The following is a 25,541-nucleotide window of genomic DNA, read 5'->3' on the forward strand; positions in this document are numbered from 1 at the left end:
GCTTCTACTGCTCCGCCTGATGGTCACCCATTTCCCTTCTGCCTGTGCAGCCCTTACCTGCGGTGTGACCAACTCACTAAACATGTTATCCACGACCCTCTCAGCATCGCGAATGCTCCAAAACTCATCCATCCGCAGCTCCAGCGCCTCAATGCGGTCTGCTAGAAGCTGCAGCTGGATACATTTCCGGCACACATGGTCATCAGGGACACCGACTTCTGGGATTAAATCCAGCCCACACCAAAAGGATGAAAGTCTCATGTCTGCCCAATACCAATCTGACATAAAATGGAATCCAGCTCCTGATCAGTAAGGCAGAGAACACTGCCACAAAAGTCTGCTCCTTCACCCATTAACCAGGCAGAAATGGGCTGGTAGATGCTCATGAAGCTCGCTGTTGGGGCAGCGTAGAGGAAGCTTCACTCTGTATCTAACCCGTACTGTACCTGGCCTGGGAGTGTTTGATGGGACAGTGTAGAGGGAGCTTTACTCTGTATCTAACCTTTGCTGTACCTGGCCTAGGAGTATTTGATGGGGCAGTGTAGAGGGATCTTTAATCCACCTTCCACTGACTATATCCAAATTAACATGGTTAACTCAGCACTAACAGCCCTCACTTTGATATGTACAAAAGGTTCGTCCTGTTGTGCAGCAGTAGGGACTGGCTTACACCAAGTACTGTCTTCAACATACACAGAAATAATGTTCAAACAGTGACTTTGAACAAAAGGCACTGTGGGCTCTACTGCTCTTTGACAATGGGCCTGAAATCTTCCTCCTCATTTGGCAGAGGACAGTCATTAGACTGGAGACATAATACAGCAGCTTAGAGAACCATACCTGGATCCTGGTCAGAACTGTGGGGCTGAAGATGTACATCCCTGCATTGATCTTGTTTGACACAAACACCTGAGGCTTCTCCACGAATCGGTGTATCCGCCCAATCTCTGCTTCATATATGACCACCCCATATTTGGACGGTTCCTCCACTCTAGTAACCTGTCAAACAGATGGGCACATTAAAGAGGATCAGTTAACACAGGGCAAGTGAAAGGGTCAGTGAAAGGCACTAGGGGAGGGAGAGCCTTTAAAAGGAATACTGCTTTCAGTCTCCCCTGACATTACTCAGCTGCTGGGACAGCAGGCAGGCAGCTCCCAGTGCCCCACTCACCTGCTGGGACAGCAGGCAGGCAGCTCCCACTGCCCCACTCACCTGCTGGGACAGCAGGCAGGCAGCTCCCAGTGCCCCACTCACCTGCTGGGACAGCAGGCAGGCAGCTCCCACTGCCCCACTCACCTGCTGGGACAGCAGGCAGGCAGCTCCCACTGCCCCACTCACCTGCTGGGACAGCAGGCAGGCAGCTCCCACTGCCCCACTCACCTGCTGGGACAGCAGGCAGGCAGCTCCCACTGCCCCACTCACCTGCTGGGACAGCAGGCAGGCAGCTCCCACTGCCCCACTCACCTGCTGGGACAGCAGGCAGGCAGCTCCCACTGCCCCACTCAAGATGCTGGATGAGGAAGGCGGCCCTCAGCCTTACATTACAAACACCCTTTGCTTAATTCTTGAGGCAATAGTTTACTGCTATAGCTCCAACATGGCATGTGATACCAGCCCAATATACGAGTGGGTAGGTTCACGGATGGGCACTATACGAGCGGCCAAAGGTAGTGTTAACGGGTGCAGTACTTACCACTATGGTACCCTCCTTCCCGTGATGCTTGTGAAATCTGACCATCTCTTCAAAGGGGAACTCACAGATAACATCGCTGTTTAGGACAAAGAAAGGCTCCGAGCTGCTGGTGAACAGCTCACGGGCCAGAGCGAGGGGTCCAGCTGCAAACACAACACAAGAGTGAGAAACGCCAAATCCAGTGGTACGCTCCTACATGAGGGCCAATCAGAACAACACTATCCCGCAGCAGCACACCCAGTGGTCCCTCTCCGCCTTGTGCTACCGATTCCCTCGTCATCCGATCATTTACCAACCAGGAGAGCAGACAGGCAATGATTCAGCCTCCAATTCTCCCTCCCTGCTTCAACTAGCACCCAAACTCTCCCCCCCTCATGGGTAGGCCAAGGTTGGACACTTGCTCCGCGGGGAACCACAGCCTCAAACCTGCACCCTGCCACTCGATGGTTTAATGACACAGGTTTTCAGTTGGAGCTTTCAAGAAGGAGATTGATGGATTTTCGTTGGGTAAGGGTATCAAGGGATATGGAGCAAAGGCGGGTAGATGGAGTTAAGATACAGATCAGCCATGATCTAATTGAATAGCGGAGCAGGCTCGCGGGGCTGAATGGCCTACTCCTGTTCCTAGGATCACCGACCACAAGCAGGTATTGCTGCGGTATAAACAGCCTTCGACAGATGCAATAGTTACTCCATTCTGAAAGCGATCCCGGATCAGAATTGGACATGTGTTCATGAAATTTAGGAACGATCCCTTTCCTGTCACGCTTGGTGTGCAAAAGGGAGAAGCCAGGATACCAACAGAGACAAACAATGTCGATCAAAGCTAGTGAGAAATGATTAACATCCGATTACAATGGAATGTCTCTCCATCAGAGCCAAGGTGTGAAAGATCAGAAAGGTGGGTATGGACCGTTAGATGTTTTCACTGCCAAATGTAGACAGATGTGGAGAGGTCTCTTACCTGTTCCTAAGGGCTCCTTTTCATGAGAGAGAGAGATCCGAATACCCAGCTGAAGGGAGTAACACAAGATAGCGGGTTAGTGAAGAACACACAAGTACATTACATTTCCTGTTCCCCTCAGGACTCAATTGTTCTGCGGTAGTTTCTTGGGGGCTCGGCCATTAGTCCCGCTCGGGCCTAGATGGAGAGGGCCAGCTGGACATTCAACCATCCAACCTGTGTAGGTGCTCACCCAACACCTACACCTCTGCATGGCAGCTGTGGCTCAGTGGTAGCACTCTCACCGGAGTCAGAAGGGTTCAAACCCCACTCCAGAGACAGTACTGAGGGAGTGCTCCACTGTCGGAGGTGCCACCTTTTGGATGTGATGTTAAACCGAGGCCTCACCTGCTCTCTCGGGTGGATGGCGCTATTTTGAAAAAGAGCAGGGGAGTTCCCCCTGGTGTCCAGGCCAATATTTATCCCTCAACCAACATCACAGACTACAGGAGACTTCCTGATATCCGGCACAGACGGGACCGGCATGATGCCGATTGATGAAAACTTCCGGACAGACCAGCGCTAATGTTGAAGGATATGGAGGTTTTCATCTCCGTATCTGACAACAAACACTGTTGCTTAGCAACAGCTTGTAAACAGTCGGCCCGTACCTTGGAAGCGTCTCTGTAGCTTAGCAACAGCTTCAGAGAGGCTTTCCAGAGACTGACTGACTGAAAAAATGCTAGAAGAAAAAAAACCTAACAAAACGGCTGCTGATTTCTGCCGTTAGATCGAGGTTTCGGGCCATGCAACCTCCGGATAAACCAAAGTTTCCTGTATCTGGTCATTATCACGTTGCGGTTTGTGGGAGCTTGCTGTGCTCAAATTGGCTGCCATGTTTCCTACATTACAAATTACTTCATTGACTATAAAGCGCTTTAGGACGTCATGAGGTCCTGAAAGGCGCTATATAAATACAAGTTCTTTATTTTATTTTTTTTTATCTAGCAGAGGTCACTGAATAGTGATCCCCCATCCCAGGGATTAAATCTGGGACAGGGATTGAATCTGGGACCTTGTCAGTCTTGTGACTCAGCAACTGCATGTTCACCCATTGACTCCTACAGCTCGGTAATTCCAGTCACCATTTGCCCCCGGCACATCCCCCAAGCAGCTGCTCTTCATGCATGTCCCTCAACAGCGAGGACCAGCAGGCTATTCGACAGGGGAGGGCCTCACAGCAGAGCCCGATCGGTCCTCGCTATCCAGTGGGAGTCGCTGGATCTCTTTGGCTCCAGGTGTGCTGAGGCCAACTGCAGTTCCCAACGAAGATGGGCTAAATCAAGATGGGCCAAGGGTCCGAAACTTGGGCCTCGACAGCTGGTATAGCTGAACACCCGAAAGTTCGATTTCCCAGTGAGCCATCGGGGAACTACACTGACAATAACGTGATTTACTTTGCAAATTAAATTCTGGACTGCTTTCTAACATATTTCATTGGCAATAACGCTCCCTCGTTCACTTTCAGGTGGAGTGACTCTATACATTTCAATGGGGTTACAGTCTAACATTGATTTCTGTCACACACTTTCCTGCACCCAAATATTTCCCACCTCCCTTCCCTGTAGCTCAGCTATAAAGAACCAATCATACATAGGAAGGAAACTCCACCATCCTCATTTTGAAAGCAAGTTAGATAACTGCTCCTGCATTATATCAGGCTGAGTCACATGATTAAATTGGAAAATTCAAAATTTAGCTCCAGCTTTCAGCGTGTCTGTCACTATCACGGGAACAGAGAGTGCACAGAGACATTCCTGTCTGCTGTCAGAGCCTGTCCCTCCTTACCCGCTGCTCCTGTTCCTTCATCTCCTTCTCCAGCATCTCGGACATGTAGCTGACAGCAAGGATCACGTGCGATACACCGGCCTGCTCAAAACAAAGACAACGTGGTTACACTCGGGAAAGAAGGGGTGCAAGAACCTTCTGCCCACAGACTACATTTTCAGGCTGATTAACACCACACTCCAAAACATGGACAAAAGAGTTGAATTCCAGAGGTGAGGCGAGAGTGACTGCCCTTGATATCAAGGTAGCATTTGACCGAGTGTAGCATCAAGGTGCCCTAGTAAAACTGAAGTCAAAAGGAATCAGGGGGAAAACTCTCCACTGGTTGAAGTCATACCTAGCACAAAAGAAGATGGTTGTGGTGGTTGGAGGCCAATCATCTCAGCCCCAGGACATCACTGGAGTTCCTCAAGGCAGTGTCCTAGGCCCAACCATCTTCAGCTGCTTCAATGACCTTACCTCCATAAGGTCAGAATTGGGGATGTTCAGTGTTCAGTTCCATTCAGAACTCCTCAGATAATGAAGCAGTCTGTGTCTGCATGCAGCAAGACCTAACAACATTCAGGCTTGGGCTGATAAGTGGCAAGTAACATTCACGCCACACAAGTGCCTGGCAACAAGAGAAAGTCTAACCACCTCTCTCAACGTTCAACGGCATTACCATCGTCGAATCCCACACCATCAACATCCTGGGTATCACCACTGACCAGAAACTTAACTGGACCAGCCACATAAATACTGTGGCTACAAGAGCAGGTCAGAAGCTGGGTATGCTGCTGCGAGTGTCTCACCTCCGGACTCCCCAAAGCCTTTCCACCAGCTACAAGGCATCAGCCAGGAGTGTGATGGAATACTCTCCACTTGCCTGGATGAGTGCAGGTCCAGTAACACTCAAGAAGCTGGACACCATCCAGGACAAAGCAGCTCGCTTGATTTGCATTCCACCCACCACCTTAACTGTCAACTGTTTTAAACCGCCATTACCCATCCTCCACCCCTGCTCTCTGCTTCTCAAATTTGGTTTCCAAATTCCTGGACTTCTCTGGACATCTAGACTACGTTTCTGCATTGGACTACACTGGATTACACCACTACACTTCTACACTGGACTACACCTTAAGACTCATTTGCTGTGTCAAAAATTTGCTGCTAAAAAATTATCTTCCCCACTATGGCTGTATCTCTGCTGAGCTGGGTGACTTGTTCGACTGTTTTTTCTGCTTTGTTGGTCGCTAGTTAGTGGTTTTACTTTTTCTCCGCCACTTCTGATCTACAGTGACCTCCAACTTTGTGCCAACTTTGCCATCATCTTTCTGTACTGCAACTGATTCTCATTACCATGGCAATAACCTCCATCATCCAATTCTCTACCCTTGAAATAGCTTCTGGACTTCACTCGCCTGCTACACCAGTCTCTGAACTTGGACAGTTTGTCGATGCTCCATCCTACCTGTGTCAACTTTTTCCCTCCACGAGACCTCTGACTTTAACTCTGGACTCCCTACTATTGTCACCAACCTATTCCCTGCTACTACCAGGAAATATGCATCCCTATAATTGCTACATGACCAGGCCTATGTAACTTGGGTTTTTCCCGGTGTCTATTCGTGCGCGCATTTTGGCTGCCGATCCAGGCCCGAGCCGTTCACTTCTATTTACACTTTTTTCTCCCTCTTTTTCTTTTCTCTCTATCCCTCCCTGACCGCTCGCTCCTGTCGTCATGCCTCCTTTCATCTCCTCCCACAGATACTCTGCCCTCCCAAATCCCTACCCTTCATTACTCTTCGACCTTCCTACTCACCTGCCGCTCTCCCAGGCTTGACTCTCTCTTAGATAAGCCCACACAGCTTCCCTCTGTGCCTCTCTTGGCATCCTCCGCAGGGTTCACTGTGGCACTCGTCACTGCCTCCTCACGAGCAGCAACCCCAGCTGCCCATCCTACTCTCTCACCGACCTTCCTGTCTAGCACACCCGCGGGGGACTAATCTTGCCAATCTCCTCCCCGTCCAACTCACTCCTCCCAGTGCTGACCCTGTGGACACTGGCAGTGGGTCAGCTATCACCGACCCACTCCACATCTCCCTCCAGAATGTCCGTTCACTTGCGATCAAGGCCCTTGCCATCCATGAGCTTACCGTGGATAATTGCATCAACATCATGGCCCTGATGGAAACTTGGATGAGGAGTGATGACACCTTACCCTTAAATGAAGCCTCCCCGCCTGGCTATACCTTCCACCACTTGCCCCGCTCAGACCGCCGTGGTGGCGGTGTGGCTCTCATCACCAAATCACACCTTGGTCTGTCCCCTTACTCCTCTGCCACTTTCCCTTCCTTTGAGTATCTCATCACCGAGATATCCTCACTTCTTTCCTCCCTCAGCCTCTGCACCGAGCGGCTTCTCATCCTCAGTAATTTCAACCTCCATCTCAACTCATCTTGCGCTCTCTCCTCTGAGTTCATTACCCTCCTAGCCTCCCTTACTCTCTCCCACACATATTCACGGACACCCTCAACCTTGCCATCTCTCGTGGCCTCACTACTCCAATCGTGTCAATCGCAGACAAGGCCATCTCTGACCACTTCCTCATATCAGTTCCCCCACCTAATCCTACTTCCTTGTGTGTCCGCCCCAGGAACAATTCTCTCCCAACTCTTACAACTGCACTTACGAAATCCTATCTGTATGGCCTATCTCCCTCCATTCACCACAACTTTTCTGCAGCTACCGATCTGCTCAGCCACACCCTCATCACCACCTTTGATGCCCTAGTCCCTATTAAAACCATTACTCTCTCTCACTATGGCCGTACCCCCAGTACGGCCCTCATCTTCACTCCCTCAAGTCCAAGGGTCTGGCTGGACCACAAAGCATTATCAGGTCCTGCTCTCATCTGCCAAAATTGCTCACTATTCCAGGATGACTCTGGAATGCAAAGATAACCCCCAGCTTCTATTCTCTGCTGCTAACCATCTTCTTAAACCCCTCTCCCCTGGCTCCTCCACACTCACCTCCAACAAGTGCGAGGAGCTCATGGACTTCTTTGTCTCTAAGACTGAGGCCATTGCCCTAGCCCTGAACTCGCATCTTTCTCCAGTTGCTCTCGGATCACCCCATATGATCTTTCCGCGCTCATCTTGTCCATGAGACCCACCTCCTGCTCCCTCGACCCTATTCCCACCAAACTGCTGACCACCCAACTTCCTTTTCTGGCTCCCGTGTTAGCTGACATTGTTAACAGTTCTCTTTCCTCAGGTACTGGCCCCCTCTCCTTCAAATCTGCCATCGTCACCCCTCTTCTCAAGAAACCAACACTTGACCCCTCCGTATTTGCAAACTACCGCCCCATCTCCAACCTCCCTTTCTTCTCCAAAGTCCTTGAGCATGTTGTCGCCTCCCAAATCCGTGTCCATGTTTAAATCTCTTCAATCCGGTTTCTACCCCGCCACAATACCGATAAAGCTCTCAGTCACAAATGACATCTTCTGTGACTGACAAAGGTAAACTATCCCTCCTCGTCCTTCCTGCAACTTTTGACATGGTTGACCACTCCATCCTCCTCCAACGCCTCTCCACCATCGTCCAGCTGGGTGGGACTGCATTCGCCTGGTTCCGTTCTTATCTATCTAATCATAGCCAGAAAAGCACCTGCAATGGCTTCTCTTCCCTCTCCTGCAGAGTTACCTCTGGAGTCCCCCAAGGATCTATCCTTGGCCCTCCTCCTATTTCTCATCTACATGCTGCCCCTTGGCAACATCATCCGAAAACACAGCAACAGTTTCCACACGTACGTTGATGACACCCAGCTCTACCTCACTACCACTTCTCCAGACTCCTCCATGATCTCTAAATTGTCAGACATCCAGTACTGGATGAGCAGAAATTTTCTCCAACTAAATATCGGGAAGACCAAAGCCATTGTCTTCAGTCCCCACCACAAACTCCGTTCCCTAGCCATCGACTCCATCCCTCTCCCTAGCATCTGTCTGAGGCTGAACCAGACTATTTGCAACCTTAAGTGTCATATTTGACCCTGAAATGAGCTTCCGACCACATATCCGCAGCATAACTAAGACCACCTATTTCCACCTCCATAACATCGCCCGTCTCCGCCCTTGCCTCAACTCATTCCGCTGCTGAAACTCTCATCCATGCCTTTGGTTACCTCTAGACTTGACTATTCCAACACACTCCTGGCCGGCCTCCCACATTCTACACTACGTAAACTTGTCATCCAAAACTCAGTTGCCCGTGTCCTAACTCGCATCAAGTCCCATTCACCCATCACCCTGTGCTCGCTGATCTACATTGACTCCTGGTTAAGCAACGCCTCGATTTCAAAATTCTCATCCTTGTTTTCAAATCCCTCCATGGCCTCACCCCTTCCTTTCTCTGAAATCTCCTTCAGCCCCCCCCCACCCCCCAGATATCTGCACTCTAATTCTGCCCTCTTGAGCATCCCTGATTATAATCGCTCAACCATCGGTGCCTTCAGCTGCCTGGGCCCTAAGCTCTGGAATTCCCTCCCTAAACCTCTTTTTCCTCCTTTAAGACACTCCTTAAAACCTAACTCTTTGACCAAGCTTTTGGTCATCTGTGCTAGTTTCTCCTTATGAGGCTCGGTGTCAATTTTTTAATCTTACAATACTCTTGTGAAGCACCTTGGGATATTTTACTACGTTAAAGGTGCTATATAAATACAATTTGTTAAACATTCACTCCCTCCACCACCGGCGCACCGTGCCTGCGGTGTGTACCATCTACAAGATGCACTGCAGTAATGCACCAAGGCTTCTTTGACAGAAGCTCCCAAACCCGCAACCTCTACCACCTCGAAGGACAAGGGTAGCAGGCACATGGGAACACCACTACCTCCAAGTTACACACCATCCTGACTTGGAAATATATTGCCGTTCCTTCAGCATTGCTGGGTTAAAAATCCAGGAACTCCCTCCCCAACAGCACTGTGGGAGTACCTTCACCACACTGACTGCAGCGGTTCAAGAAGGAGGCTCACCACCACCTTCTCAATGGCAATTAGGGATGGGGAATAAATGCTGGCCTTGCCAATGAATTTTTCAAAAATGCGCCCAATAAGCACATGCATCCGTTATCGCAACACCCCGCGTACTGTTATTCCCCAGGATTTCAGCTGAAGTGCAATGGTGAGTGAGCGAAACTTATGGGATCTTTATATTGCACCGTTTAAAAAAAAGTACAATTACAGATACTGCCCTTCCCAGCTTGGATTGTTTATTGGATATTGTACTTGTATGACACAAGGGTGAAGTAGTGCTGACTGCAGATCTATTACTATTATGTAGGGAACACCTTGAGCTGTTGAATTAATTGTCAACTCAACGTTAATGAGCACTGTCACTGGTCTCTTTAGTATTGGCGCCAATACAGTTGAAAGGGGAAACTACCACATTAAATCATATTGGCGCATTCGTAATATTCCCCAAAATATGTTGGCACCAATAATAATACTCATTATTAGGTATAATAGTTGTACTAATACTCATTATTAGGTATAATAGTTGTACAATGTTGAAGGTTTACAAGCTCACGTAATAAAGAAATAAGAGGAAATGACTGGAGAGTAATTTGGGAACATGTACTGCCCAACTTTGCCCCTATACACAGCCAATTATTCCTGGTTCGTGTCTTGGTATATTTGTGCTCCATTCTCTCACATTCTGGTCTCTATCCTGTCTGGGAGGTGCTGACTGTACCTTTACTAAAGCCTCCACTTGGTGCAGAAGAATGGGCTTGTTGCAAAAGTCCACCAGCGGTTTCGGAACGCTGAGCGTCAGTGGTCGTAGCCGCGTGCCGTAGCCTCCGACCAAAATCAACGCTTTCATCGTCGCCTGTAAAACAAAATCAAAGTAGCAGTCGGACCTCTCACTCAGTAATCCAGAGGTGAAAGTTAGTATGAGAACAGGGCCTTAAAATGCTGCAAAACACCAGCAACAACAGGAGTGTGACCCCCCCAGTATACCAACAGGGGTGGGACTGAGTCAAGGGAGGACTAAACATACCCGCGACCCTATTCCCACCAAACAGCCGGCCACCCAACTTCCCTTCCTGGCCCCCATGTTAGCTGATATTGTTAATGGTTCCCTCTCCTCAGTTACTGACCCAGTCCCCTTCAAATCTTCTGTCATCACCCCCCACCTCTAAAAACCCACACTTGACCCCTCTGTCCTTGCAAACTACGCCCCATCTTCAACCTCACTTCCCTCTCCAAAATCCTTGAAAATGTTGTCACCCTCCACATCTGTGCCCATCCTTCCTGCAACTCCATGTTTGAACTCTTCCAATCAAGTTTCTGCCCCTGCCATGGCCCTTCTCAAAGTCACAAATGACATTCTATGTGACTGAGACATTGGCCCCCTCCTTTTGCTCATCTACATGCTGTCCCTCAGCAACACCATTGGAAAACACTGTCAGTTTCCATATGTACGCTGCAACACCCAGCTTCACCTCACCACCACTTCCTGCGACCCCGCCACTGTCTCCGATTTGTCTTGCTGCTTGTCCAACATCCAGTACTGGATGAGCAGAAATGTCCTCCAACTACAAGCTCCCTAGCCATTGATTCCATCCCCCTCCCTGGCCACTGTCTGAAGCTCAACTAGACCATTCACAACCTTGGCGTCGTCTTTGACCCGAGATGAGCTTCCGACCACATATCCGTTCTACTTCCACCTCCATAGCATTGCCCTTCCTTGTCCCTGCCTCAGCTCATATGTTCCCAAAATTCTCATCTATGCCTTGGTTACCTCTAGACTTGACTATTTCAACACTCTCCCAGCCAGCCTCCCATAAACTTGAGCTCATCCAAAACTTTGCTGCCTGTACCCTAACTGGCACCAAGTCCCGTTCACCCATCACCCCAGCTCGCTGACCTACATTGGCTCCCGGTCCAGCAATGCCTCAATTTTAAAATTCCCATCCTTATTTTCAAATCCCTCCATGGCCTCACCTCACCCACCCAATCCCATAACTCTGTAACCTCCTCCAGCCCTACAAAACACCAAGATCTCCACACTCCTCCAATTCAGGCCTCTTGAGCATCCCCAATTTTCATATGCCTTGGTGCCAAGCTCTGAAATTCCCTCCCTAACCTCTCCGTCTCTGTAACTCTCTCACCTCCTTTAAGAACCCTCCTTAAAATCTGCCTCGTACTGTCCTAATGTCTTGCAGTAGGGAAAGAGTTAAACTGACATCACTGGCAGTTTCACTGAATGGTGTAATAAAGACAATACTTTGCAGTAATAAGCTTTTTCTAAGATGCTGAATTGGCAGTGGAAATAACAGTCAGACATGGAACCATAAGAGGCCGAAGAGGATGCAAGTTCTGTTCTGGCAGGAAAGTAAAACAATGAAAGGGGCCTAGAGAGGCAGGAGGAGGAGGACAATGAGTACCCCATCTGGTATAAACAAAGGTCATAGGTGCAACAACAGCTTGAGTGATAACGGCCGATAAAGGCAGTACTTTAATGTAACGCGGCATAAGCAACCAGTGAAGATGCATGCGGGCCAAGGTGCAATCAGGTGGCAGGAATGAATTTTGAATAAGCTGGACATGTGTTGTAATGTATAAAAATGTAGTGTTTGCTGTACCAATTTAGAAAGGTCTGCCTAAGACAGAGCAGACTATTCCCCACCGGTGCAATAAAGACAACTTGACCACCGATCTAAAACCTTGTGTCGAGTGTTGGTTTAAAATACCGCACAAATCTCCTTACATGGCTCGGTGTCAAATTTTGTTTGCTATTGCTCCTGTGAAGTGCCTTGGGACGTTTTACTACGTTAAAGGTGCTACAAAAATGCAAGTAGTTGTTGCATAAAAATAGGCGAGACTAAATAAAGTGGGGCATGTTGGAATATAGAGTAAAGGGCATTAAAAATTAGGTTAGCATGCAGAACAGTAATCACGTGTGTGTGTGTGAGCTCGTTAGCAACAGTGTAGTGAATAAGGCATTGTGGCGAAAGGTCTGCCAGAAGACCGCCTTTGGCTGTGAAAGTTTGAAAGACAAAAAAGTGTTACTAAACTACAGCTACTTCTTTGCAATTTTCACAGAAAGCAGACGGATTAAAGTGAAACCAGACAGATAAGGGCAGGCTTCATGCAGGAGAAACGGGCTTTAAGCCTGGTGGAAAAGTACTGAACGGGAAGAGCCATGTTCAGTCAGATGGCAGAAGGAAGCCCATCAAGCCAACAGAGGCAGATTCAAGTGTGCGACATGTAGCAGGACGGTATAAAAGGAGGCAGTGTGTGCTTTAAAGCTAGTACAATGTGAGAATGCGCACTTACATTTATTGCTCTCTATCTGTAAATCTACTCCGCTTGTAAATTGTTCGCTTTGCTGAAGGTAGAAATAAAGGTATTGAACCTCGCAGTGTCGACTACATTTGGCGCTACTCAAGTAAAGAGAATCCGCCCATCCTCTGACCCACAGGCCAGTCTGGGGATGGCGGCGAGCAGCGCGGCCCCTCCTGGCCCAATATAACCCGGAGCGTCGGCCGGGGATGAAGCCGGGCAGTCACTTACCGGTCAGTCAGAGCCCCACCCCCGGGCGCCTCTCTCAGCAACACCCCGGGTCCGGGACTCAATCTCTGTACATGGCCCAGCCTAGCCGCCTGCGCTCACACCCCCGCCCCGCGCGAGGAAATTGCCCTGCACTCAACTGCAAGGCGCCGCCGGCTCACGGTGAGGGAGAGGCGGTCTCTCCCCGCATTCTCTTTTCTCAAACTCGGGCGACGTGGCACTGCCGCCGCGCCGTAACGTGGCAACAGCCAATAGCAGAACGCCGCCCAGTGAGTAGACCAATGCGAAGTGAGAGGTGTGCCAAAGCAACCAATAAGAAACGAAAAGGTAGCGTCCTCCAATGAGCGAGAGTGACAGCATGACCAATAATAAAGAGAGACAATGTCGAACAATAAAAGAGAGCCAGCGTCGACCAATAAGATAGAGTGACAGCGGCAACCAACACTAGCCAATCGGAAGTGAAAGAGGGGCAACGCCGATGAGTGGAATGCGTGCGCAAGATGGGAATGTGGGTGAGGAACTGGGAGGACAGCGCCAATCGACAGTGAGTGGAGGGACGTTGTTACTAACATCGCCTGTTCTATGCTTTAATTTGGCATCACTGATAGTAACAGCTGATAGCAATTCTATACCAATGATTTTCACCATTACAACATTTGATACAGATGGAATCTTGAATTGTGGGTTGCTGCCCATTTTTGAATGGTGGCCAGAAATCTCTAAAAAGCAGACTGGATGTAAAATAGAAAATGCTGGAAATACGCAGCAGGTCAGGCAGCATCTGTGGAGAGAGAAACAGAGTCATCGACCTGAAACGTTAACTCTGTTTCTCTCTCCACAGATGCTGCTTGACCTGCTGAGTATTTCCAGCATTTTCTGTTTTTATTTCAGATTTCCAGTATTTTGCTTTTGGATTTAAAATAGTCCAGCTTTCCATGATATGTAATCATTAGTTAATGACATGACAGAGATATCCAATAAATGTTCACCGACATGAGACCTCAAGCATAGTCTCCATCCTCGCCCTGTCTCATTTTGGACTCGGCAAACTCTAATTTAATTACGCAAGGTCTGCATTTTGAATTTGGGCAAAAGAGACTACGAATATTGAAACAGAAAGTGTTGCAAATATTGTATGGACAGTGTAACATTGTACATAAGAGAGTACAATGTTACAGGTTACACTGTATTAGTGTATACGAGCAATGAAATGTAATATTACTTTATAGATAATAACAGTGTATAAGACTATGTTAGATATTACTGTATAGATAATGCAACAGCCGTATACAAAGTACTACATTAGAGATTACTGTAACAGTGTGTATAACAACAATTTGCATTTATATAGCGCCTGTAACGTATTAAAATGTCCCAAGGTACTTCACAGGAGTATTATCCAATAGCTGAGCCACACAAGGCGATATTAGGAAAGGTCACTGAAAGCTTGGTCAAAGAGGGATGATATAAGGAGAGAGGTAGAGAGGCGGCCAGGTTTAAAAGAAAGACTTGAAAGACTTGCATTTATATAGCGCCTTTCACGACCACCAGACATCTCAAAGCGCTTTACAGCCAATGAAGTTTTTTTTGGAGTGTAGTCACTGTTGTAATGTAGGAAACGCAGCAGCCAATTTGCGCACAGCAAGCTCCCACAAACAGCAATGTGATAATGATTTTGTTATGCTGATTGAGGGATAAATATTGGCCATGCCTCCCCTGCTCGTCTTCAAAATAGTGCCATAGAATCTTTTACGTCCAGCTTAAGAGAGCAGATGGGGCCTTGGTTTAACGTCTCACCTGAAAGACGGCACCTCCAACAGTGCAGCGCTCCCTCAGTACTGCACTGGAGTGTCAGCCTAGATTTTTGTGCTCAAGTCCCTGGAGTGGGACTTGAACCCACAACCTTCTGATTCAGAGGCATCAGCTTAGGAAGGGAATTCCAGAGCTTAGGGCCTAGGCAGCTGAAAGCACAGCCGCCAATGGTGGAGCGATTAAAATTGGGGATGTGCAAGTGGCCAGAATTGGAGGAATGCAGAGATCTCAGAATGTTTTAGGGCTGCAGGAGTTTCTTCTTATTAGGCAGTCCCTCGGAACCGAGGATGACTTGCTTCCACACTAAAAATGAGTTCTCAGGTGACTGATCAGTCCAATGCAGGACCTACAGCCTCTGTCACAGGTGGGGCAGATGGTGGTTGAAGGGGCGGTTGGGTGGGGTGCTTGGGTTGACGTGCGCTCCTTCCGCTGTTTGCGCTTTGCTTCCACTTGCTCCCGGCAAAGAGACTCGAGGTGTTCAGCGCCTTCTCGGATGCTTCTCCTCCACTTTGTGTGGTCTTGGGCCAGGGATTCCCAGGTGTCGGTGGGGATGTTGCACTTTTTCAAGGAGGCTTTGAGGGTGTCCTTGAAGTGTTTCCTCTGCCCACCTGGGGCTCTCTTGCTGTGTCGGAGCTGCAAGTAGTGCGCTTGTTTTGGGAGTCTCGTATCGGGCATGTGGACGATGTGGCACGTCCATTGGAACTGATCGAGCGTGGTCAAAGCTTCGATGCTGAGGATGTTGGCCTGAGCGAAAATACTGACGTCGTTGTGCCTATCCTGCCAATGGATTTGCAGGATCTTGCAGAGGCAGCGTTGGTGGTACCTCTCCAGTGCTTCAAGGTGCCTGCTGTACATGGTCCACGTCTCTGAAGCATACAGGAGGGCGGGTATCACTACTACTTTGTAGACCATGAGCTTGGTGCTGGGTTTGAGGTCCTGGTCTTCAAACACTCTCTTCCTCAGGTGACTGAAGGCTACACTGGCACACCGAAGGCGGTGTTGGACTTCATCTGCCCTTGTTGACAGTAGGCTCCCGAGGTATGGAAAGTGGCCCATGTTGTCCAAGGCCTCGTCATGGATTTTGATAATCGGGGAGCAGTACTGTGTGGCGGGGTCAGGTTGGTAGGCGACCTTTGTCCTATGGATGTTTAGTGTAAGGCCTATGCTTTTGTACGCTTTGGTGAAGGTGTTGACGATGGTTTGGAGTTCGACCTCAGGGAGTGCGCAGGTGCAAGCATCGTCTGCATACTGTAATTCGATGACAGAGGATGGTACGACCTTGGATCTGGACTGGAGGCGACGGAGGTTGAACAGTTTCCTGTTTGTTCTGTAGATTAGCTTCACTCCAGCGGGGAGCTTACTGAGGGTGAGATGGAGCATTGCAGCCAGGAATATCGAGAAGAGCATTGGTGCGATGACACAGCCTTACTTGACCCCAGTCCGTACATGAATTGGGTCAGTGGTGGATCCGTTGGTCAGGATCACAGCTTGCATGTCGTCATGGAGCAGGCGGAGGATAGTGACAAACTTTTGAGGGCAGCTGAATTTGAGGAGGACACTCCATAATCCCTCATGGTTGACGGTGTCGAAGGCCTTTGTGAGATCAAAGAAGGCCATATACAGCGGTTGGTGCTGTTCCCTGCATTTCTCTTGTAGTTGATGCGCGGTGAAGATCATGTCCATTGTGCCCCTTAGTGGGCGGAATCGGCATTACAACTCTGGGAGGAGCTCTTCAGCCACTGGGAGAAGGCGATTGAGGAGGATTCTTGCGATGACTTCCCCTGTGGCAGACAGCAGGAAGACTCCTCTGTAATTACCGCAATCGGACTTGTCACCTTTCTTGAAGATGGTCACGATTACGGTGTCTCTGAGATCCCCTGGCATGCTCTCCTCCTTCCAAATAAGAGAAATGAGTTCATGAATTCGCGCCAGTAGTGCTTCTCCGCCATGTATTGGCGCCTCATCGGGGATTCTATCTGCTCCTGATGCCTTCTTGTTCTTCAGTTGTCGGATGGCCTTTTCAACCTCATGCCGGGCTAGGGTTGTGCTGAGGTGGTGGCAGGTAGCATGCTGCGGGATGGAGTTGAGGACACTCGTGTCGAAGACTCACTGGAATGAGACACCGCAGGACACACTCACTAGAAGGAGACACTGCGGGACACACTCACTGGAATGAAACACAATATAAGGAGGTCGGGACCCAGGAGCGAAGACGGGTCCCAGGGGCAAGGTCGGGACCCAGGAGCGAAGACGGGTCCCAGGGGCAAGGTCGGGACCCAGGGGCGAGGACGAGGCCCAGGAGTGAGGACGGGCCCAGCAGCGAGGTCGAGGCCCAGGAGTGGCACAGCGTGGACCAGCAGCGGGATCAGGAGGACCACACTGCTGCCTATGAAACCCAGGCAGAGAGGACCTGCAGGAAGGAGGGAGGAGGACAGTAGCAGTATGTTTGTGTGTGTGTGCTAGGCCGATGTAGCAGAGCCTGGTCTCCAATCGTCTTGGATCCCCTTGCCATTGGACCAAGACCTTGCTCTGTCAAGCCCGTGTGGTAGCTGGTGTGCAACGGCCACCCCACGTTAAAAGAATTCACGCACCGGCATCTTCCACCCTTTAAAATGAAGTTCGGGACCTGGAACATCAGGACCCTCATAGACAACCCCAACAGCGACAGACCAGAACGCCGTACTGCTATCATTGCCCGGGAGTTTACAGAGATAGTGAGGGGCAAGGCCATGGAGGGAATTGAAAACAACAATAAGAATTTTTAAATTGAGGCGTTGTCGGACCTGGAGCCAATGTACATCAGCAAGGACGAGGTGATGGGTGAATGAGTTAGCATATAGGCAGCAGAGTTTTGGATGAGCTCAAGTTTACAAAGGGTGGAAGATGGAAAGTGTTAAGTCTGTGTGTTCCAGTTATATTTAAGGTCAATTACTGACACAGACTACAAGAATAACTTTTCAATAGGTCTTTACTGTTCGGAGGTCAGGGCTGTACTACCCAGCAAATTACTACACAGCACTTATATACCGGTGTGGTCACCACCGGTATTACCGTATACAGCAGCCAGAGAAAGTAGTACATCTCTTAAGGTGGAACAGGTTTAAGTTCTCTTAAGGTGGAACAAGTTACAGACACCACAATCCTCCCTTTTTAGCTTAACAGTTATATCCCCATTTAACATAACATAATAACATATATACATATACAACTTCATGTAGAAACAGTTCAAAGGTTCAGTCTCTCAGGAGGCCTCCTGATTCGAGTTGGATAACGCCTTTCAGGGGTCTCTAATTCTTGTTGCTGAGGTGACTCCTCTAGTTGGTCTCTTATGTCTTGGACATCATCATCAGGTACATTCACTGCCGAGGTAGATGCTTCAGGTTCACTAACTTCTTCCACGGTTGTCTCTGTCGTAACCATGGGTTCGACCCTTGTTCTCGATTCTACCAGTTGGTCAGCATGACGCCGTATTACATTTTTACCAACATCTACCGTGTACATCAGGGGTCCTTGTCTGGCCCGAATTGTTCCGGATTGCCATTTCTCGTTTCCATAGTCCCTGGCCAACACTAGTTGTCCTACCTCGAAACTCCGAGTGGTCTTGTTATTTATATGCTGGAACTGTTTGTTTTCAACTTCCCTCCGCACATTTGGTTTTAACAAGTCCAACCTGGACCGCAACCTCCTGTTATAAAACATCATGGCAGGACTTTGGTTTGTCACTGCATGAGCGGCGTTTCGATATGCCAGTAGAAACTTGTCCACCTTATGTTGTAGTGGAATCTGATCTTCGCTCATGGCCTTTATTGCCTTTTTGAATGTTTGTACAAATCTCTCGGCCAACCCATTTGTAGCCGGATGATATGGGGCAGAGGTATAATGTTTCACCCCATTCTTCTTTAAGAATTTTTGGAATTCTTCTGACACGAACTGTGGTCCGTTGTCGGAACATATTTGTTCTGGCAATCCGTTCCTTGCGAATATCATTCTTAACACCGCAATTGTCTTTTCTGAAGTAGTGGTAGTCATCTTGATCACTTCTGGCCATTTAGAATGTGCGTCCACCGCAATTAGAAACATGGAGTCCATGAATGGACCAGCAAAGTCAATGTGTACGCGTTGCCATGGGGCTGAAGGCCATTCCCATGGATGCAGCGGTACAATCGGAGGTGCATTTTGCACTTTTTGGCACCCTGAGCAGCTTTTCGTCAGCTCCTCTATCTGTTGGTCGATACCCGGCCACCACACATAAGCCCTAGCAAGGCTTTTCATCTTGACTCCCCCCAGATGACCTTCATGCAGTTCCTTTAGAACTCTTTCCCTTAACTTAGGAGGAATAATCACTCTCGTTCCATACATCAATGTTCCTTGACAGACGGACAGCTGGTCTCGTCTTGCCGAGAATGCCGGTAACAGAGAATCACCATGTGCTGGCCATCCCTTCACTGTCACCTCGTAGACTCGGGACAGTGTCGGGTCATTCCTGGTTTCTCTTTCAATACTTGCATTGGTGACTGGTAAACACTCGATGATGGTCGCGTGAAATAACTCAACAGGGTCAACCTTCGTTGTCTCCTCTTCTTCAGGTAGTGGCAGGCGCGACAGCCCATCAGCATTACCATGCTGCTTTGTACCTTTGAATTCTATCTGATATTGATGTGCCCCTAGGAAGAGGGACCATCTCTGGAGTCTCTGTGCTGTCATCATCGACACACCCTTCTTAGGGTTAAAAATGGATACCAACGGCTGATGGTCTGTCAGAAGCGTAAACTTTTGGCCCTGCAGGTAATGATTAAACTTCTTTACTCCCCACACAAGGCTGAGAGCCTCCCTATCTATCTGAGCATAGTTGCGCTCAGCAGAGGTCAATGATCTGGATGCGACCGCGACTGGCCTCTCCGTGCCATTTGGCAACTTGTGTGAGAGTACTGCCCCAATACTATATGGAGAAGCATCACAAGCCAAACGAATAGGCAGTGTTGGGTTGAAGTGAGCCAACACTTCCTCTGAGGTTATCAATTCCTTGCTTTTGCGAAAGGCCTTCTTACAGTCCTCGCTCCACTCCCATGGTACTCCCTTCTGCAAAAGAGCGTTCAGCGGGTGCAGTACCGTGGATAAATTTGGCAGAAACTTATGGTAATAGTTAATCAATCCTAGGAACGACCTCAACTGAGATACATTAACCGGAGCGGGAGCCTTCACAACCGCTTCGATCTTGTCAGGAGACTTATGAAGTCCCTCCTGGTCAATGACATGGCCACAGTACGAAATCCGCTTCTGAAAGAACTCACATTTCTGCTGATTAACTCGAAGTCCATATTCTTTCAATCTGATGAGCACCAGTTCCAAATTTGCGAGGTGTTCCTCGTCACTATCTCCTGTAATCAGAATATCGTCCAGGTAACATTGTGTGCCTGGAATTCCCTGTAATACCTGCTCCATGGCCCTCTGCCAAATTGCTGGAGCCGATGCCACTCCAAAAACCAGTCTATTATACCGGTACAAGCCTCTATGCGTGTTGATCGTGAGGTACTGGCGTGACTCTTCCTCAACTTCCATCTGTAAGTACGCCTGCGCCAGGTCTATCTTGGTGAAGTGTTTCCCGCCCGACAATGAAGCGAAGATATCCTCAATCCGCGGAAGCGGATACTGCACCGTGTGAAGGACCGGATTAACAGTGATCTTGAAATCTCCACAGATGCGAACCTTCCCTGGTTCTCCCGGCTTGTTGCTCGAAGGACGTTTCATCACGGGAACAATGGGCGTAGCCCACTCACTCCAGTCTACCTTAGACAGTACTCCTGAATGTTCTAGCGCTTCCAGCTCCGCTTCCACAGCAGGTCGTATCGCATAGGGTACCGGTCTGGCTTTGAAAAATTTTGGTTGTGCATGTTCTTCAATCTTGATGTTTGCCGTAATTCCTCTCAGTGTTCCCAGTCCCTGCTGGAACACCTCTTTAGCATCGACCAATATTCTGGACAATCGTTTAGGTTTGACATCTGTTTCCCTGGCATCTACCATTCGTGCTTTTAAGGAATGCCAGTCCATATTCATTTTTCTAATCCACTCCCGTCCCAGTAGTGGTGGACCTCCTTCAGGTAGCACATATAAGTCCATTCCTCGGCTTTCTTTGCCCTTGTGGACCACCTTTACCTCTATCTTTCCGATGGGGTATACTCTTTGCCCCGTGTATGTTTTCAATACAATCTCCGTATCCCGTAGGGGAATATGTTGGAATAACCTTTTGTAATCTTTCTTATTCATGACCGTCAATGCCGATCCAGTGTCCAATTCCATCTTCACTTGGACTCCTGCTATCTGAAGTGTGACCCAAATTGTCTGGAGGTCTGCTTCCTTACCAACGTTGTGTACTCTTAAGCTACCCAGTTCATTACTGCTGGCGTCTGAATCTGACTTCTGTTCGTTCGAACTGTTCTCTGTCACCTTGTGTACCTTTCTGTACTTTCCCTGCGGTGACTTTTTGTTGCTGGTCTTCTCTCCTGACCGGCATACTTTAGCTATGTGACCAAGCCTGCCACATTTTCTGCATTCCTTATTTTTGAACCAGCACTGGTTCTGATCGTGCGTTGTCTTTCCACAACGATAACATTTTACTGTACCCAAGACCATTTGATTTGTGCTGAGTTCCGGTGACCGTAGCTGCATTACCGCCGTGCCTCTCGCTGCGGCTTCGTGCGATGCTGCCATAGCGACAGCTTTATCAAGCGTCAGCTCATTCTCCTCAAGCAGTCGCTTTTGTGTCTCTTCTTTTAACAATCCACACACAAATTTATCTCTTAGCGCATCTGTTAGTCCTGTTCCAAACTGACAGTACTTTGCTAGCTTACGCAATTCAATTAAAAATTCAGCATTGCTTTCATCTTTCAGCTGCTTTCTGCTGTAAAATTTAAATCGTTCCGCTAGCATCAGCGGCGTGGGGCTTAAATGATTTTTCAGGACGGTAACAATATCCGCGAAAGTCTTATCCGCCGGTTTCTCTGGTGATAGAAGGTGTTTCAATTGCCCGTATGTCTTCGCACCCATTAAGTTTAATAAGGTTAGTGCTTTCTCCCCATCTGGTATCTTATTTGCTCTACAATAAACTTCTATGCGTTCTACATACGTGGTCCAATCTTTGATGTCGCTATCAAAAGTATTAATGTTCCCATGTTTAGGCATCTTTGCAATTTTTTTTTTTCCAAAATGGCGGCTTCCTGCGCTTGGCGGTCTTTCCCGCTGGCTGCAATGGCGATTGCTGTGCTGCTGCCGGTCTCGCCTCCCCAGTGGTTAACAACTCCCCCGACGCTGCTTCTACTCCACCGCGGTTCCCATGGGCATTCGCGCTTCCCTGCCGTCGCGCCTCGCAGCCCTTCTTGCAGCCCGGTTATGTGCACCCGCTGCGTTCGAATTCACCGCGGCTCTCGCGCCTTCAACTGCCCCAGTCGCTGCGCCTTTCGGCCCGAATGTGGCCCGGCCCTTTTCACCGGCCACGGTCGATTTCACCGCCCTCTTTCCTCCGTCTTCCCTCCCCTTCGCTACAGCCAACGCAGCCGACTTTCGCTGATTGGCTTACCCACCACCGTGGTAGAAGGAAGATAGCTGTCTGCCGCTGATGGGGGCTTCGAGTTCAGAATTTCTCTTCTTCACTCCGGGTCCTCGATGCCTCCCGCGCGACGTGCTGTTCAGCAGGATAATGAGGGTGGATGCCTCTTCTCGACGCCCGTTCTGAGGACGAAGCTGCCGTGGATGTAAACTGCCGCAGGGTAAGTTCGGACTCGTCGCCACTGTTAAGTCTGTGTGTTCCAGTTATATTTAAGGTCAATTACTGACACAGACTACAAGAATAACTTTTCAATAGGTCTTTACTATTCGGAGGTTAGGGCTGTACTACCCAGCAAATTACTACACAGCACTTATATACCGGTGTGGTCACCACCGGTATTACCGTATACAGCAGCCAGAGAAAGTAGTACATCTCTTAAGGTGGAACAGGTTTAAGTTCTCTTAAGGTGGAACAAGTTACATACACCACAGAAAGCTGGTCAGGAGAGCATTGGAATAGATAAGTCTAGAGGTATCAAAGACACTGATGAGGGTTTCAGCAGCAGATGAGCTGAGGCAGAGTGGAGTCAGGCGATGTTACGAAGGTAGGAGTAGACGGTCTTGGTGATGGCGCGGATATGTGGTCAGAAGCTCATCTCAGGGTCAAATATGACACCAAGGTTGGGAACAATCTGGTGTAGCATCAGACACTTTCCAGGGAGAGGGATGGAGTCGGTGGCTAGGGAACGGAGTTTGTGGCGGGGACCGAAGACAATGGCTTCGGCCTTCCCAATATTTAGTTGGAGGAAATTTCTGCTCATCCAGTACTGGATGTTGGACAAGCAGTCTGACAATTTAGAAACCATGGAGGGGTCGAGAGAAGTGGTGGTGAGGTAGAGCTGGGTGTCGCAGTGTACATGTGGAAACTGACGTGTTTTCGGATGATGTCGCCGAGGGGCAGCATGTAGATGAGAAATAGGAGGGGGCCAAAGATAGATCCTTGGGAGGCTCCAGAGGTAACGATGCAGGAATGGGAAGAGAAGCCATTGCAGGTGATTCTCTGGTTATGACTGGATAGAATAATGGAACCAGGTGAGTGCAGTCCCACCCAGCTGGAGAACAGAGGAGAGGCGTTGGAGAAGGATGGTGTGGTCAACCGTATCAAAAGCCGGAGACAGGTCGAGAAGGATGAGAGGGAGGGTTTACCACAGTCACAGTCACATAGGATGTCATTTGTAACTTTGATAAGGGACGTTTTGGTAATGTGGCAGGGGTGGATAGCTGATTGGAGGGATTCAAACATGGAGTTGCGGTAAAGATGGGCATGGATTTGGGAGGCGACAACACATTCAAGGACTGGAAAGGAAAGAGAGGTTGGAGATGGAGCAGTTGTTTGCAAGGATGAAGGGGTCAGGGGTGGGTTTTTTGAGGAGCAGGATGATGACGGCAGATTTGAAGGGGAGGGTGACATACCTGAGGAGAGAGAACTGTGTAAGATTTGGATCACAGGACACACAGATACCCAAAGGGTCTTAGGAGTTTTAAGGTATTTTATTAAAGAGGTACAGTTCAAAGCATAATCAGATATTACATGTGGTTAAGATAAGTATAATGGACATACAACCCGTGACAGTAGAGAGCGATCTACGACCCCCAAAGTGGAATGCCACAACCGGACGGACAGTTAGATGCCCGATGAGACAGCATGGAGGTCTTGGGTTAGCAGATCTCTGCAGCCTGCAGCAGTCGTCACTTCCGTTGGTTCATCCCTGGAGCTGTTGGAGGTGTTAGGCCATCAGCCAGCATCGATCCACCTCAGAGGCTAAACTTGGCCAAGGTGTTAGGCATAAGCCAGCATTGATTTGCACCTCGAGGAAGCCTTCGCCCCAGCTGCCTATTTTCCTCTCTCGGTCATCTGCTTTTATACTTTATTTTGATGGGCTGGTGATTGCCTGGCGTGAATCATTTTTACCCATCCTATTGTTCAATTACAAGGAAGAGGGTATCTCGGACAGCCCCCTTACAGCCTCAAGAGGTAATTTTCCTCATCATCTCTGTCCTAAAGGTCTTGTTATATTTCTTTAAGAACATTTTATGACTTTCTGGTTCATGTTGTCTTGCATTTTATGACTCCCTCATCACTTCCATGTCCTGGCCTCGGCCATTTGTCATTTGTGCTTGTTATCTGGCTGCAGTTTATTTCTCTGTTCTCTTTCTTACAATCGTTAACAATATCAGCTAACATGGGGGCCATGAAGGAAAGTTCGATGGTCAGCAGGTTAGTGGGAATAGGGTCGAGGGAGCAGGAGGTAGGTCTCATGGACAAGATGAGTTTGGAGAGGGCATGAGAAGAGATAGGAGAGAAACTAGAGAAATATGCAGGTTCAGGGCTATGGCGGGGGGAACCTCAAAGAATTTTGACCCAGTGGGCGAGGGGAAGGGAGGGAAGCGGCAGAGGCAGCTGATCGGATAGTCTCAATCTTAGTGATAAAGAAATCCTTGAGCTCCTCGCACTTGTTGTTGGAAGTGAAGGTGGAGGAGGCAGGGGAGAGGGCTTTAAGAAGACAGTTTGTAGTGAAGAGAAGCCAGGGATTATCTCTCCATTCCAGGATGATCCTGCAATAGTGAGCAGTTTTGGCAGAGGAGAGCAGGACCCGACAGTGCTTTGTGTGGTCCAGCCAGATCTGGTGATAAGAACATAAGAATTAGGAGCAGGAGTCGGCCACTCGGCCCCTCAAGCCTGCTCTGCCATTCAGTAAGATCATGCCTGATCTTCAACCTCATCTCCACTTTTCCCGCCTGATCCCCATATCCCATGATTCCCCGAGAGTCCAAGGGGGAGAAATTCAGTATCGTCCCGTTTGGGGCGCAATTATCGGCCGGGCGCAAAGTTTAGCGCCTGGCGCTAATTATCGCCACCAACTGCAAAGTTGGCTTTATCACCCCTGGAGGTGATTGGAGCACTAAATCAGGCACTACACAACTCTCTTAAGGCACTAACGCCGAGGAGTGAGGCGCTACCTCAGAGCGCTGGCGAAGCTCATGTGATGTCAGTCAGCAATGGAACACAGACACACTGGCGCCGGCCAGTTCTTAAAGGGGAGGGTCGATCTTGCTCTCCATCCACACCCTGCTCATTGCAGCC

The 25,541-nt window shown here is 49.0% G+C and overlaps 1 protein-coding gene across 4 annotated transcripts in view; it reads right to left on the bottom strand.

Moving 5' to 3' along the window:
• The window catches only part of gmppb (GDP-mannose pyrophosphorylase B), a 34,746-nt gene extending 21,464 nt beyond the window's left edge, over window positions 1-13,282 (bottom strand). Inside the window, exons 1-7 of one of the 4 annotated variants that reach the window (XM_086001227.1) lie at window positions 13,046-13,267; window positions 12,809-12,860; window positions 10,221-10,355; window positions 4,486-4,566; window positions 2,659-2,707; window positions 1,695-1,837; window positions 841-999 (exon numbers count right to left, since the gene is read on the bottom strand). In XM_086001227.1, coding sequence (XP_085857353.1) covers window positions 841-999; window positions 1,695-1,837; window positions 2,659-2,707; window positions 4,486-4,566; window positions 10,221-10,349 — 561 coding nt within the window. In that variant the 5' untranslated portion in view covers window positions 10,350-10,355; window positions 12,809-12,860; window positions 13,046-13,267. The other 3 variants (XM_086001229.1, XM_086001226.1, XM_086001228.1) reach the window with 3 other exon arrangements.
• Between the last annotated feature and the right edge of the window lie 12,259 nt (window positions 13,283-25,541).

This window comes from Somniosus microcephalus, chromosome 11 (genome assembly GCF_052327205.1).
Source record: "Somniosus microcephalus isolate GS21.2 chromosome 11, FLI_Smic_1.0, whole genome shotgun sequence".
In the NCBI taxonomy this organism is placed as follows: domain Eukaryota; kingdom Metazoa; phylum Chordata; class Chondrichthyes; order Squaliformes; family Somniosidae; genus Somniosus; species Somniosus microcephalus.